We start from the raw sequence: 16,390 nt of genomic DNA, 5'->3' as shown, positions 1-16,390 counted from the left end.
TTAGAATAATTATTTTAGAGAGCAAGGCTGCTGCTTTCTCCTGCAGTTTCTGGTTTGAGAATTTAAAACAGGAGAAAATTAGTAGCAAATAATGTTTTTTTTGGAATGTGTGTTTTTTCCAATGTGTGGAAAATATATTGTTTAAGTGATCAGAACTTCCTGGGTTTTATACCTTGCAAGGAATGAAACTTTACTGATTTTATATTTAATTGGACATGCAGGTTTCATTAGATACCCTCATAATCCTTACAGTTAATTTATATTTAGTTTTTGGAATGCCAGAAATAAATATCTGTGACTAAAATTGTAATCTTTCAGTTTGTCCAGTGTTTTTAGAAATCTGTGGGCTGTTTTACTTTGTCACCTGTTGGTAAATGTTTGATATTTTAATTGCCAGTCTTCAAACAAAATACTGCCTTAATCTTCATAGCAAAGCTTTTGCTTGCTTTCTTGTGATACTAATCAAAATAAATGTATAGGGGTAAAAACCCTTAATACTTATACATCTGAAATGGCTGAAAACTTTTGGAAGCTTTGAACCCCAGATTTCTGTGACCACCTTCAGCAGTATTTAATTTGAAGGTAAAAGAGTGTTATATGGCAGAGAGAAATCACAATGCTCATAATGTGTAGAATAACTTTGAATTGAAGAGAATAAAGAGTACAGAGATTGTTTGCATATCTGTTAAAATTTTTATTGCAGAATTTTTTGCCAGTATTCCCCCCCCCCCCGCCCCCTTAAAAAAATTTCATTATTAGTTAGCCTCAATTGACTGGCTATAGAAGAAATCAAATTTTCATAACTGTTATTGATATTGGTTGCATTTAGATGGCAGCATAGAAGAAGAATATATTGCAGCATGAAAAAGATTTCAAATTCATTTCATGGTCAGATGGGAGAGGTAAAACCCACCTGTATTGTAAATGTAATTTGGGAGCTGGGGAAAGCTGCTGTGTACAGATCAGTCATTTTGGAGAGATACATTGCTGTATTCCCTGTTTGGTTTCCATCAGATAAGCAGCTATCTTAATGATGTCACGGTAGCATAAAATACATTAAGTATTGTCTTTCTTGTGGTCAGTTAGGATGTATGTCTCAAGATGAGGCTAATAAAGGCAAGATTTGCTTGTTGGTTTCTTATATCTGCTCATACAGGATGCAGCATAAACATCTGTGACTTCAGGGAACAAAAATGCTTTCTGCCACGTGTATCTGATCTGGATTTTTCTTCTGACATTAGGCAGTTAAATAAGCAAGAGATATTAAAGCAACGTGTGGAGAATATACTGAAGTTTGGTGTCTTTTTGTTTGAGGGGTTTTTGTGCTAGTATGAATGAAAACTCTTGCACTTGGAGAGTTACAGGCTTTGGTAAGACAAGCACTCTGAGCTCAGTTAAAGGTAAGTGAGTGTTAGCTTTCTGTCAGTAAACTAATTTTGTTTAGCAGATGACCTTGTATATCTTATATAGCATATTATAAATGCACAATCAAAGTAATAATTATGTGCAGGGGATATACAAACAATCATAATTTTTTTCTGACTTGCAGTTCTTCTGGAAAAGGAAAATAAAAAGGAGAGAAAAAAATGTTAATAATGATTTTGGCTTACAGATTTGTATTTCCTCTTTTGGTACTGCAATTTTGACATCTTTCGCTAATTTTTTTTTGTGGCTAAGGAGGTTCTTGATGGAATATCATAAATTAAGGCAAGAGTCTGAACACCAGCCCTAGTGTTTTAAAACTTGACACTTTATATTCTGTTATCCACGCTTTGCATAAGTTACAGAAGGGTAGAAAGTGCTGTCTGTCAGCTGCTTAGTGCTAACCTGGCCCGTGTGCTTTCTGCAGTAGATGCAAAGTAGCCTCTCCCTTTTTCATATCTAAGTGGATAAACCACCTTAATTAGCTTACATTTGTTTCCTGGTGCTGCAGGTTAAAAGTGTTTATGCAGGTAGAGGTTGTGGAGAAATTGACTTAGAGGAAATTTTTCATATGGCAAAGCATTTTGTCTAGCAAGGCTGTTAAAGTTTTCAGGATTATTATATGAATAAAATAGTATTTAAACATGCCAGGTTTCTCAGTGTACTGTTAAATATGAGAATGTTATTTGTCAACATCTGGGAAACTGCTCAAAAATTGAGAGCTTTTTGTCTGTTTTTTCTGTTTTGCTTTTTGCCTATTTTTTTTTCTAAATAAAAATTTTATTTATATTTTTTTCTTCTGATGCTCAAGTTCAAAATCTCTGGTCTGACTTGGGGGTTGTTTGTGGATAATGTTCTTGAAGATTTTTATGGGGAAAAATAGAGGAAATGACTGGACTTTGTTGCAGAATAGAAATGCTTTGTGATATTCCTAAGCTTCAAAAGGTTAGTTAAGATAGCAAGCAGACCATCTTTAAGCACTGTATGAAAATGACCACTTTGAGAGGAGTATGTAATTTATAGAATGACTATTTGAAGGAGTTATTTAAAAATATTTTAAACTTATCCACCTATGTTAATTTTGAACTCAACTTTTTAATTAACTAACTCAAATAGTAGCCATTTCTGACCTTCCATTATACCCACATTTGATGTTATAAATTGTATATTTTCTTCTTGCATTGCCAGCATTGGACATTTATAATGTGGGATTGAATGGAAAAAAAGGAACTTTAAAACTAGCTCAAAACAAGTATGAAGCCACTCGAATTGGACTTTAGGATAAGAGTCCACAAGTTCAACTACATGATTTATAGAATTCTGGACATTTGTTATGTGCCTCCGTGCTGTAAGAGCCTAAGTCTTGGGTGAATTCCCTTAGGTGCCAGATTTTGTCCCATGCCCTGGACATTGCTATCTTGGAAAACCAGATGGTTTGCACCCATTTTGCTTCAGCATAATTTGGGCTGACAAGTAAGACTTCCCTGTGCTATAGGGATTTCCCCTTGTAGGGATCATGTCCAGGTGGGAATCAAGATGCAGCAGGATTTTGATCTTGTGATTATTGCATAATACAAATGTTTTAAAATATATTATTTTACATTCTTCTCTTGTGAGCAGGTCTAGTAATATGTTAAAGTTTACATGATTTATATAGTTATGTCATGAATTGATAATTTGCTGAGAACTTTAGTGCTATTCATTGCATAAAAGCAGATTGAAACAAAATTACTACTTGTGTGAATATTTAGCAAGTGAAATAACAGTAATCAGTAACAAGCTCTTTTGTAATATTTCAACATAGTGAATATATGTTTATTTTAAAATAATTTGAAATATCTGTACGATAATTTTTGTGTATACTGATACTTGTAAAATTTTACAGTTTTCTTTGTCAACACATGCTTTTAAGAGTATCTTAAAATATCCACTAGTGTTTAATTTTAATATGAAAAGTGGGGAGGAGCTGTAAATTTACATATGGCTTTGTGCAACTTTTCTGAGTATCTTTTATTGTTTATATTTTCATTGATAATGTAAATGAAAGTTGGAGTCTATGTTTCCTTTTATATGAAAAAAAAAAGTTAAGTTATTCTTCCATACACTGCTTAGAAATAGTAAGACCGAATAATGATTTTAGTCAAGTTAGAGCTCTGGACTTCTGTAGTGGTGGCCATCTGTGAGGGAAGAACTTGAAAAGACTCATATTCCAGGTATGAATTTGTAAGGAAATTAATCTGAAGCCTGAATTTACACTTGACTAACTCTTTTAAAAACAATTTTGTCCATAATGTCAATGCTTGATATTTTGAAAACTATAGTATAGAAGTTAGATGCAAGGTGACTACAATGATTTTACATTTAAATTCTTGAAATTTATGATTTCATTTTTTTAGTATAGGCTATCAGAGTATTGTTTGTTTTTTCTGATTAAGTGTGGATATATGACACAGTTTAGGTAGATACTGTTTTCTGGAAACCTAAGTTCATGGTGCAGATGTTCAGTGTAGGTGTTTTGTATGTCTGAATGAGAAGCCTAGTGTTGAGACGTGGGAATATCTCTTCTCATTTAATAAGATTATGTATGAGTTTAAAAATACATATTACTGTATCTTTTCAATTTTTCTTTGCTTTCTAGTTGGCTTTTAGGTAGCAACTTACATGATTTTTGTGGTTAAAATTGCTGTGTTTGTGGGATTTAAGTCTTAATCCACAGCATCATGATAGTGATAATCCAGTCTCTTTCAATGGCATTAAAAAGATGAAGCTAAATATTATTTGTATTTTTGGAAAGGCTTTTGCCTTTATGTCTCTTTATGTACTCTCTCAAGTACAATCAAGAGGCTGACTGCTCTCAGTTTCTTAGCTACAATGGTAAAAGAAGACTAACAGTCTTAAAGAGTCTGAAGTAATGCAGTTAAGTATTTTAACTCTAATGAACTGGTAACTGCTTTTTACACCTGAGCAATACCTTTGCCAAAACATTTCTTTTCCTTTGGATGAAGAAACATATGTTGTAATTTGTTGTAAGAAAACAGTCAGTTTATATACTCTGCAATACCTGTGTACTTGAAGGCTTTTTGAGTTAACATGTTGATAAAATATTGATAAAATTTTATAGAAATATAAATTAGTGCATTTGAGAGAGAACTGACAAATACTTTGCAGAGAAATCTGAGGGGGTGTTGGTTGTAATTTTGTGGCAGCACCTGTCTGGAGAGAACTGAGCAGTCTCCCAAGTTCAGACGCTTCACAAGTAGCATCTGGTAGTGTGGTACTTTTCTTTGATTAGTTAGTCTTTCACATCAGTACTTGTGATGGTCCTGCAACTGAAGTTGCTTTATTTTTAATGAGTTAATATTTTCTAATCATTCCATAGCATTATAGTGTGCTATGTAAAGTGAACTTTCTACATAACGTGGCAGGTTGGAAAATTTAATGTCAAGTTTATTAAACATCACAAATATGCTCATAACCTATTTCCATTTTGCAACTAATTAGGTGAGGAGCCAGGAGGGGTAGCCAAGAAAAAAACTAAACTCAAAGGTATTTTTAATGTTCTTTTTCATGCAGAACTTTATGCAGATAATGATGGATGAAATGCATGTGCATTACAAATACCAACTGTGGGTTATAATGTTTACTAATACTAGCTATGTTGGCTGAATATTTTCTAATGGTGCAGCAAACTATTGTTCTTGCAATTTTTCAGTATTTTCTTTTACTGCTGATTGAAATTCAGTGGCAATGTGAGCGCTTTCCTAACTAGAGATTATATTTAGTTTGTGTGGATTTTTTTTACAACAAATGTCTTGTTTGGATTGTAAGTAGTTTATGATAACTTGATATTCTGCATGTTTCTAAGTAAGATTTTGCTCCATATGAAATCCTCTTTGTTATCTTCCATGAATTCATTATACCATTACTATATTGTAATTGGACTCGAGTGCTTTAATTCTTCTAAGACTGTACTTTAATAGTTTCATCTATTTTTTTTTCCTGTGGGAATTGAAATTTAGGCAAAGTTCAATAACTTCCCCTTTAATATTATTTGCAGGATTGATTGCAACATTTTCTGAGAGCTTAGCATGGGATAGCTTGCAACCAATTTATGCCGTATATTTATTTACAATTACATTGCTGTATGAACAGGTCATAGTGTTGAAGGCAAAAAAAGCTAATTAGCCTCAGTAAACACCAAGGTACCAAGTGTACTTCAGGTGTGTAGCTTTTTATATCTGCTCAGTTATCACTGGACAGCATGAGAATATGAAAACAGTCTCTATGTAACATGAACCACATATAGACTGCAATGTGTTTTTTCCTAGCAGAATATGAGAAATGCATGCTATTCACCATACAAACCTTCATGAGGAAAAAAGTGTACTTGCTAAGGAAAGTTTGCTGCTCATTTCAGTGTGGCTTTTCTCAGCATCTTGCATCAAGTTGAAATGTTTAGCATTTGTTCCACATTGTGCTTGGTATAACTTGGTTGCAAGCTGCATGTTTCAAAGAATGTACTAAACGTCACTTAGCAATTCTTTCCTGAATTTTGGATTATTTTTCAGTGTGTGGTATAAGAATAAATGAAGAAATGGCATTTTTCAAATGTTTTATGTCAAAAACCATTTCAAAGGAAATATGATGTCATTCCTTTTAGACTGAGCTGTGTAATTGAGTTGTTCACTCCACAGAAACATTACACAGCAGCTAGAGTCAGACCTGCTCTTTTGCCTCAAAAGACTGCAGTTTCTCTCAAAAGTCTGAATAAAAATAGAGCCGTTTATATGTAAAAGTCATTATCACTTTCTTAATAATGTGGGAGTGTTAATTTCAAAACTAAATGCAAATATTGTGTACAGATTTAATGAAAAAAATCTCTTAATTTTGTTTACTTAAAAATTCCTTATTCTGGAGAATTCTTCTGATACTGACAAATATTTTCAAGACTGTGGCAAAATGGAAGTAAATATTGAACATTAAGCATATTGAACATAAATTTCAAGGCTTCTGTTCTATTATCTGTATACCTTGTGGCAAATGTGAATTGAAGTAGAGAAGCACAAGTGACACAACTCCAAAAGTAAAACAAAGAAAAAAAATGTTACTGATAACTGAAAAGCAAAGTTGTAAGAACCAATTTACAATTATTGCTTTGATTTCACTGAGTTTAGTATAACCCAGCTAACTTTTTTGGACTTGATTTAATTAATCAGGACTTTGCTCTTTCTTATTATTTGTACTTCCCAATACAACTTCAGTTACCTTTTTTAAGTCTTTGCTTATTATGAGGTAGCAATATCAGTAAAACATTGTATTATAAATATATAATATTTATAATGTAATAATGTGTAATAATGTTTATAACTGTTACTCTGTTGTCAAAGGTCCAAAATTTATTGTGATTTTCACACTCAGAGGCAAAACTGGTTTTAGCATTCTGCAGAAGTTAGCAGTAAGATAAGAGAGGCATGGTTTTCTCTAGATTAACACTTCATTTGGATGCAGCTGCAGTGTAAGCCAAGGTTATTTGCTGGCTGCATGGTGTGAGATGCTCCTAAAAGTCAAAACTAATTTGTTTAAATTGCTTAAAGCTTAGGAGTTAACTACAGAAGTTTAAATCTAACAAACATTAAATAATAATGTGATCAAAGCTTTTACATGGTTGTTCATAAGATGTTTTTTGGCCTAAGAATGGTTCTCTTATTGAACATTTCCTCTTTTTTAAATGAAAAACTAAAAAGTTAAAGAAGCTATTAAAGAATCACTCAAGAAATTAAGGGAGAAGCAGGAATCCAAGAAGGAGGAAAATGAAGAAGAAAAAAAGAAAACCAGGAAAGGAAAAGATGCAACTGATCGAAAGGACAAGAAAGCTGTTGATATGAATAAATTAAAGAAAGATTCTGACAAGGCTAAAAGAGACAGAGGAAAGGAAAAAGGCCTAGACAAAAGTATGAAATCCAAGGAGACTACGAAAAGGTCAGCCAGTGAAAAGGATGGCACTGTTCAGGTGGGAAAAGACAAAGAAACAAAAAAGATAGCTAAAAGCCAATCCAAGGAAGACAAGAAAGAAAAGAAATAAACAAGAGTTCCTGTTCTGCTAATGAGGAACAGACCTCAAGAATGTAAAATTCAGCGTATTTATATGAATGTGGTAAATATGGCAATAAGAAAATAATGTTTTCTGGAAATAAGTGTGCACAAAGGCTATATATACTATTTTTTTAAAAACTGTTCAGTGTGTACTGGTATTATAAACACAAAGCAGAAACATCTGCTGTGAAACTCAAGTATGTACATATGTTAATGTGCCTGGCTACCAATGTGTATTGAAAACATTCAAATATCAAATTGATGCCAGTTACTTTAAGTCTACTCTAAATATGGGTTTGGGATTTTGTGATTTTTTTTTCTTTCCTTGTTTACTTGTATTTGCTTGATGTGGAGATGAAAGTCTAATGCTCTATATGAAATGCAAGTTTAAAAGCAATATTAACAGCAATATTAAAGCAATATTATCTGGACACATGTAGTGGAAACTCATAAAATATTTCTATTTCACAGAAACAACCAAGAGGAGCATTAATGGACTGTAGTGTCCATTATTAAACCAAGAAATGTAACTTATTCCCTGCAAAATTCTTTCCCTAAGGAAACTGTTTTTTTTCCTGAGAAAACTATTTTGTACACAAATAGTCAAACCAACTCGAGAGTTGCACTTTATCACAAGACCTCAGGGTATAGTCAGTCAAAATGTTCCTACATTTTTGTCTTTTGATCCCATGACAATATGTTTCTGCTTTTCTTCCATTCCCTATTTACTTAATTATTTTATTTCTCTGTATTTGTGTTGGAAATGTTGATTCATTATCACTTTTTATTTAACTGTGTCCTGATTTTTTTCCAAGTTTGCCAACCTTTTGGTAATGAATACTGATGAAAATTAGGCCATCTATTTCATCATTGATAAGTATTGTTGTATTCCAATTACATTTAAGATATGATATGCTAGTACTAGTCTATTCTGGTTGAACTTGTTTAGAGAATAACTTAGATATTTTGTAGCTATTATCTTCTTCAATACTTTCAAGTGCATGATGCTTCTATAAGTAAAATCTTGTGTTAGTTTGTTGTTACAGCTTCTGTATTTTCAGCATCAAGGAAGGATTTATTCAGCAGTCTCATTAGAATAAATAAAGTTACAAAAACATTTCTGCAGAGATAATAGAGAGATTTCAGAATGTTATTGAATCTATGGTTGCTGTCAAGTTTATCTAGAAATGAATATTTTCCAAATAAATTTGAAAGCAAGTATATTTTATGGAACTGCACGATATAATTACACAGGATTCAGAGCAAAATTTGTAATGGAAGTTTAAGATTGATTATTGATATACTGCAGCATTAGTTTCAAGAAAACAAAACTAAGGAGTGAAATTGAGAATGAGTGTATATATGCATGTGGATGGTAATTTAAGATTTAAGTCCTGAAGGTTAATTCTATTTGGAGTTTTGCTAAAATTTTGTGTATAACAGTTGGCAATACACTTAGCTCAGCCGTTCCATACATATGTCTGCATCATGCTTTGATCCCTACAGTTATAAGATGTGGTAATAAGGTTAAAGATGATTTGATTTTTTTTTTTTTTACAGTTGTGAAAAATAGTTCAAATTAAAGCTGTAGAAAACTGTACAGTATCTTAAGATTCTGGCTGTGATAATTAACATAGATGATCTACTCTGAGGTATATTGTAAATATTTATAAATTCATGAAGAAGAAGGGAAGAGATGCGCATTGTGAACATTACAGTGCCTAGCAAAAATATGAGAGAATGAAGATCTAATAAATGCACTTCCATAATGAACATTCTCTGTTAGGTTTTGGTGATGATAGATATACTTTTCCAGCATTGCTCTGGTAAGTGTTAAAATGCATGTTTGACCAGAGGAGCATTCAAATCACACTTCCCAGGGATGGTGGCACAATGGTATGGTACACGTCACTTTTTATTTTCTCCTGTAATGTGCCAGAACTTTTAACTGTGTGGGAGTGAAATTTCAAATGAATTGCTGTTCTGATTAACATATCGTATCTATGACCCAAAGTTTATGGGGTTCTGGAAAGGTTGGGTTGTTTTATTTTTTTCCTTTTCAAAGAAAATTTTATTTGAGCAGCACTCCAGGCTATACAGACAGCCACAAAATAAAAATAAAGTATTTTTGCTCCAGAGATCTGTTGTCTTGTTGTATTATCTCTATGAAGTATTGTCATTAAACTTAATGCAACAAGTCATCACATAAGCTCAAAAAATGCATCTCACAAGTAAAAGCTAAATGCAATTTTAATAAACAGAAGAGAGAAAACAGTATCTTACAAAAAGTAAATTATTTAGTATATTACATACTTGACAAGATTGAATAGAAATCAGTGTTAAGCACAATAGACATGGATAAAAATCTTGAAGGTTAAGTTGAGAAATGTGCAAGTGAAACAAAGACACTCTTGCTGGTTCCTTCTTTCCTGTTAAGTACCCATAGTGCTTGTTTGGTGTGGAGTATTGACTGTCTTTTGAAATGCTTTGAATTCATTTATTGTTCATGAAGCAGAGTATGTGGTTGTCTGGCTCTGAACATGGGGGTGGGTTACTGAGGATACGAAAACTTATTTGAAGCAGTGTATGTGTAAAGTAACTGAACTGTGTTTGGGAAAGCAAGGTGGCTGTTTCCATGCTTATGGATTCTGAAGTGTGAGAGTGGTTAATGTGACTTACTGATTTTGTCTCCATCCTAAGATGATTGTAGAAGTAACTTCTTACTCTTGTAGCCATTAATAGTCCTTCAGGAAAAGATGAGTGTCTTAATAATATTTTTTAATATTCTAAGTGGGTGTTTTCCTAATGACAGAAGAAAATTGGCCAAAAACTGAGTGTAAATTTGGCGTTTTTCTTTAGCTTCTTATTTTGACTCCGAAGTGGTGGACTCTTAGTTACACTACTTTTAGATACAGCCTAATTACCCATCTTAAAAGAATTGACATTTAAATAATAATATAAATATAACATAAAATAATATATTTAAATAATATTAAATAATATGATAAGATAGACTTAATTCTGTTATCCTGTAACCATAACTTGAAATAAATACATGTTTTTCTCACAATGCAAAAGATATCTCTCTACACAAATTTGGTTTGAGACATACTAGTCCAATTTGCATTGTGATATGTTTGACTCCAATAGAAATGTAGTAATTACTAGTTTTTTAAATGTACTTACTTGAAATATAATATTTATCCACTTAAGAGTTGCTTTTACAAGATTGCTAGTACTACAGGAGTGTTCATTAAAGTTTAGCCTCTGCTTTCTTGCATTCTATCTTTTGTATTGTTTTCTTGTATACAGCTGTTGAAAAACTAGTTTGCTTTGGGCAGTGGTGTTTGTTGAGAAGGGAATCTTACCTTAATTGACCTTGAATGTAGGATTATCAGCAAATGCCATTTAGAAGGGACTTTGGGAGATCCTTATTCCAACATCCTGCTGAAAAGAGAGTCATTTTAGAGGAACGACCAGGTTACTCTGGCCATTTCCCAGTGTGGTCTTTCAAACTTCCAAGGATGGGAATGCACAGTCTCTCTGTGCAGTCTTTTCCACTGATTTCACTGCCCTCTTAGAGGTGGGTGGGGGGTTGTGCGTGTGTGTTTTTTCTTATGCCTAGTCTGAACCTCTTGTATAAGTTTTGCTTGAACCCTCCTAAAGGAGAGTTGAGAGGAGAATTAGTCTAATACCAACACTTTCTTGACCATATGGTTTCTTAAGATGTGACATGCTCTATCACAGCTGTATCTTTATCTCCTGCCATGATGATGCGGTTGATCATTACATTTATTGATTGCTTTCTTTTTCACTGTGTTTTGATCTAGAAAGAGACTGTGGTATAAGATAGTCATGATCTTAGTGGTAAAATTCCATCAGTCATACTGTTTTGATAGTCATGTAGTTGCCTAAACAAACTAATCTTAATCAAGTCTTCTAAGATGTATCACATGAATTTAAAGTAATTCTTATTCTGTGCAGCTTTTTGTAAAGTTCAAATTAGTTCTTCATAGAACCTATAAAATTGATTATATGAAGCATTTTTTGCCCTAATTGAAAACAGAGAAAAAAAATTGCTGTCTATATTTTTACTGGATACTGAATAGATGTTGAGAATAGCATAGTCCTTTGTTCAGTAACTTTGAAATAAAAGCAAGTGCTTAAATTTCTGTCCCTTCTTACCTCCTCATTGTATGTTTGTCTTCTAAATATCTTTGTTTACTATCTAAATATGCTTTAGTATTTTTGTATATCACTGTATATTTTGACAGCCCTTAATTGAGATTGTTTGAATGCATTTTTGGAGAGTGTAACATCAGTTAATTTAATTGAAAAGAACTTTATTATTTTATAACTGAATCAGTTCAAAAAGGGCATAAAGTTAACTTTATAACTGAAAAATGCAGGCCTTAAAGAAAGATCTGTCCCAGCACAGCCAACATCATCAGAATCTGAGGAGACTGTCCAGCCTGCTGAAAAGTCATATGTCGAATCAGGTAAGACCTTTTGTGAATCGTAGGCGAAACAAAAGACATGATTTGAACTATAATTCTGGGTCATTAACATGCCAACTCTTTTATAGATTTTGTATTGCTTATCTACTGAAGTTTATTTAACTGGAATCATTGTTTATAACTTCGTATACATCACTGACCGTGAAAATGGTAAAATTTCATGGTTACCATTGTAGGCATATCACATCATAATAACTTTCTGATGATGTATAGTTGTGGTTTAGATTGATTTCCAGCTGTATATCCAGCCAGAATAACAGCAAATTCTTCACCTCAAAAAGAAACAAAACCCTCTTAACAACCAACTTAGTAAGATGATAAAGCATTCCCTTTTCTGCTAGAACTACTAATATATAATGAATACAATAAATGGAACTCCTACTGTTAAAAAAATAATCTAAACATTTTTAAAGCCTTATACTATTAGTGGAATGTATTAGAATTAAGAGAGAGTCAAGAAGAAGTATTTTACATGTCACACATAAATATTTCACGTGTGATTTGCATTAGTGTTGTTCAGAGAGTACTTTTTTTTTCTGGGTTATTGAAGAGGCTTACCTATGTGATGTTTATGTGAACCTGATACATAAACGTACAAATCCAGAGCATATGGCCAGTGGAATCTATGGAATATTGATTTTGTTTCAAAAGACTTGCATTACTTTTCTTAGGATATAAATCATAAAATATATCAAGATATGGTTTCCTGGTTGGGTGGGGATTTTTTTGTGTGTGTGGTTTTTGTTTTTGTGGGACCGTTTTTCGTAACTAGTGCCATTTTGGATACTTATTTGAAAATGCAGCTGTTACCTGGTTTAGAGCTTTTTTATCAGATGTGTCATTGTAGGGTTTCTCAATGTTAATTTCAGGACATTTATATGAAGACAACACTTCATACAAATTCCTATTATGTCCTGGGCTGGTGTGTTGGATGGCAATCACTTGTCCATGAAACCAGTTTGTGATTCCTCCTGGCAATTTGTAGCAGAACAAGACTTTGATATTGTAATGTATCTATTTTCCCTGTTTATGAAGTTGACAAGACCCAACTTCTGCAACTCACATTTTGTTGTCACATGTGACTTGCCAGTGCTGCTGCCTAAATTGTAGGACGATAATGGATGAAAGTGTTAGTGAATTAAGTTCTTAGAAGAGAGTTCTTGGTTTGAGCAGTTACCTGAAGTTGTTACTACCCCTGGAAGAATATATGTGCAAAAAATGCAGTGTAGATATATTCTTCCAATTCAACTTCAGATGGATGAATCTGATGTGATTGTTGCATACTTTCTATATTGGAGAATAAGCAATAAGACAAAACTGTTTTTCTTATTGTGTGAGTTGCAGAGGTTCACCAGGTCAGTCTCTAGGGAGCTTTGTGAAAGGAATTAAGAACATTATGGAGCCTACTAAAAGCTGCAAGCCTTGAGTTAACCTTGAGTTAATGTTTAGATGTTGCCTTTTGCACTTACCTTCACTGCAATTTATAATCCTTTTAGAGCACAAGACTGCTGACATAGAATTGGAAGATGAAATTCAATCTGTTCTTCATGAAGCTCTCCATTCCCATCCTGGTAATGCATTAACACTTAGAAATCACTGAAGAGTTTATAAATACTGCCATAGTCTAGATGAATCTCAGAGTCTGGTTTTGGTGTGCACCTAAAGTACTTCTGCCTGCATAAAACATTCAAATCAACTCATTTGTCATTTTCCAAAAAATTCAAGAAGTTCAGTCACCAAATCCTAAAACTGTGTCTTCTTACCAGACTTGTTTGGAGGTAATAGCTCAAATCAGTTATTTAACAAAGGCTTCCTCAAAACACTGTGTAGAGGGCAAGAGTGGACAGAACAGGGCTGGCCTTTACTGTGAGCATAGAAAGTCCTGGCAAGTTGGGTTTATAATGCTGTACTGTGCAGATAAGTTTTCTGTAACTCCCCATTCCCTTTGGAGACTAGCTGGAAAGCACAAAGGGTTTACTGAGGACTGAATATTTGCTGGTAATAGAATATACCAAAGAAAATTTATTCACTAACAATCTGCATTATTGATTAGGAGAGAGACATGAAGATGTAGATGAAAGTGTAAGTGACCAGTGGCAAGTAAAGGAAGAAATACATGGAGAAACTTTTGAAGCTCCTGCAACAGATGACATGCTCAGAGAATTTGAGACTGAAATTCGAGAAGCATATGAGACACCAGACTCAGTTCAGAAAGGTATCTCAATGACTAAATAAAACTAAAATAAATTTACGAAAAAAAACCCAACCCAGACAAATGAAAATGTGTCTCTTTAAAACCTTGTAATTTCTGCTTAAAACAGAGAGCCTTAGGAAGTGTCAACCACAGCATTATTTAGCAAATGCATATATTTTAAGTCAAAATAGGATATTTTAGTGCTATGTGTTTTGGAATCCAGATAACCATATGTTATTAATTATTACTCTATGGGCTTTCAACAAAATCTGTGCTCCAGATATGCATATCTCTTCCCAATAGAGACATCAATATAATCATATGGAATGGTTTTGTTTGAAAGGGGCTTTAAAGATCACCTAGTTCTAATCCTTCTGCCACAAAGGACACCTTTCACTGGACCAGATTATTCCAAGCCCCATCTAGCCTGGCCTTGAACACTTCCAGGAATGAGACATTCATAGTTTCTCTGGCAGCTGTTCTCTGAAACACTGTTCCAGTGCTTTGTCACCCTCACAGTGAAGAATTTTTACTTTATATCCAATCTGAACCAGCTCCTTTTCAGTTTAAAGCCAAAACCGCTTTCCTATCAATACATGCCTGTGTAAAAAATCCCTCTTAAGCTTTTTTGTCCCCTTAAGATACAGAAAGGCTGCAATTTTGTCACCCCAGAGTATTTTTTCCTCCAGGCTGAACCCCAGTTCTCAGCCTTCTCTCACACCTTTGGAGAGGTGTTCCATGTCCAGTTTTTCATCTACCAGCTCCCCCAAGTGCTTCTTGGTATGGCTGCTTTCAATCTCTTCATTCCCCATCAGTAAAACCTGTATGGAGTCTGCTTCTGGACCTTTTGGTTTATTAAACTAAATTTTAAAGTTTATTAACACAGTCTTTATTCTCATTCTTCTTTCATTCAAATATGGCTCCCTAAGAGCATTAATTATGTTTAAGTCCTGCAGAGATGAAGACGTCATATAAAGAAGATGCTCATATCTTGTCACCTTGGGGCATTGACCAGATGATAAAAATTGTAGTCAAAGTATTAAAGCAGAGTCATATGATCTAAATCAATCTAGGGGGAAATTTTTCTGAATGCTCTTTATTTGTACTGTTGAAATTTTTACCTATCTCTTAATATCTCTTGGTACCTTTTGATAAAACCCATGTAACCAGTGTCATCTAAAAGTTCTGATTGCTGGAAGTGCACTAAGATTCTTTCTTCACAACCAAAGTAACTCTTCAGTCTGGGTCTATTAAACCTCTTTGTTTCTGTATCTTTCTTACTCATCCACAGCACAAGTCAAAGTAGAAGACTAAAGGAGAAATTCAAATTCCATTTACTTTAAATCTTTGCAATTAAGAAGGCAAAGAGAACATATTCTTCTTTCCTTCAATTTATTCAGAAATTTCTGTGGAAAGTCCTCTTTTTTGAGTAAATGTATATAGTTTATTCATATATACACATTATCAATATTGTATAAAAATAAAATAGTAACTTTTTTCAGTCTATGTATACATATCCTGCTGCCATTAGGGGAAATTTGCTTAGAATTGCAGCTTAGAAACATTACTGTTCTTACATAATATCTGTTAGAGGGTTTGTGTTATTGTTTATTGATTTTAAAAATGTTAAAATTTGTGCAAATGCATTTATTTCTCAGATGCTGATCCTGCGGTGGAGGATGTTGGAGTAGTGGAGTCTGAATCATATGAAGTTCCAGGTATCTTTTTGTTTTTCAGTACTCAGTAATAATGGTTTTTTGCCTCAATATAACAAATTATAGGAGAGAGAAAAATATAAAAGGTTAGACTGGTTTAGAAATAGATAATTTTGAAATTTTTTTTTCTCTCAATGAATAGTTGTTATTGTCTTGGAGAATTTTAGTTCGGGATGACTGTGTCATACTTGCTGTTGAAAATCTTCATGACAATTAACAGGCGACAGATATGGAAACTTTGCTTTCATTGGTGCAAAAACATTTTATTTACTATGTGTTTCTGGCTGTTGTGTATTATTGGGGACTGGGTAGGCAAGTGATCTGTGGTTGTACAGTCTGAAAAGAGAGAATGAGATTTATTGCTTATATTGTCTTCAGGCAGTCTATATTACTAAGGTTCTTCTACAGTATTTTTCTTGGCATTAGGAGCATCCAGTTTTTTGTACCTT

The 16,390-nt window shown here is 33.3% G+C and overlaps 1 protein-coding gene across 18 annotated transcripts in view; it reads left to right on the top strand.

Moving 5' to 3' along the window:
* ASPH (aspartate beta-hydroxylase) overlaps window positions 1-16,390 on the top strand; it is a 113,389-nt gene that overhangs the window by 28,525 nt on the left and 68,474 nt on the right. For 15 of the 18 annotated variants that reach the window (XM_038128845.1, XM_038128853.1, XM_038128849.1 and 12 more), the window contains 4 exons: window positions 11,925-12,014; window positions 13,529-13,603; window positions 14,086-14,247; window positions 15,885-15,944. In XM_038128845.1, the coding sequence (XP_037984773.1) occupies window positions 11,925-12,014; window positions 13,529-13,603; window positions 14,086-14,247; window positions 15,885-15,944 (387 nt within the window). Of the gene's footprint in view, window positions 1-4,923; window positions 4,969-7,166; window positions 9,654-11,924; window positions 12,015-13,528; window positions 13,604-14,085; window positions 14,248-15,884; window positions 15,945-16,390 lie in introns of those variants that run through there. The other 3 variants (XM_038128865.1, XM_038128864.1, XM_038128858.1) reach the window with 2 other exon arrangements.

The sequence above is a fragment of the Motacilla alba genome, chromosome 2 (assembly GCF_015832195.1).
Source record: "Motacilla alba alba isolate MOTALB_02 chromosome 2, Motacilla_alba_V1.0_pri, whole genome shotgun sequence".
Classification (NCBI taxonomy): domain Eukaryota; kingdom Metazoa; phylum Chordata; class Aves; order Passeriformes; family Motacillidae; genus Motacilla; species Motacilla alba.
The sequence above is the reverse complement of the archived record's forward strand: the minus strand, read 5'-3'. Positions and strand labels throughout refer to the sequence as shown.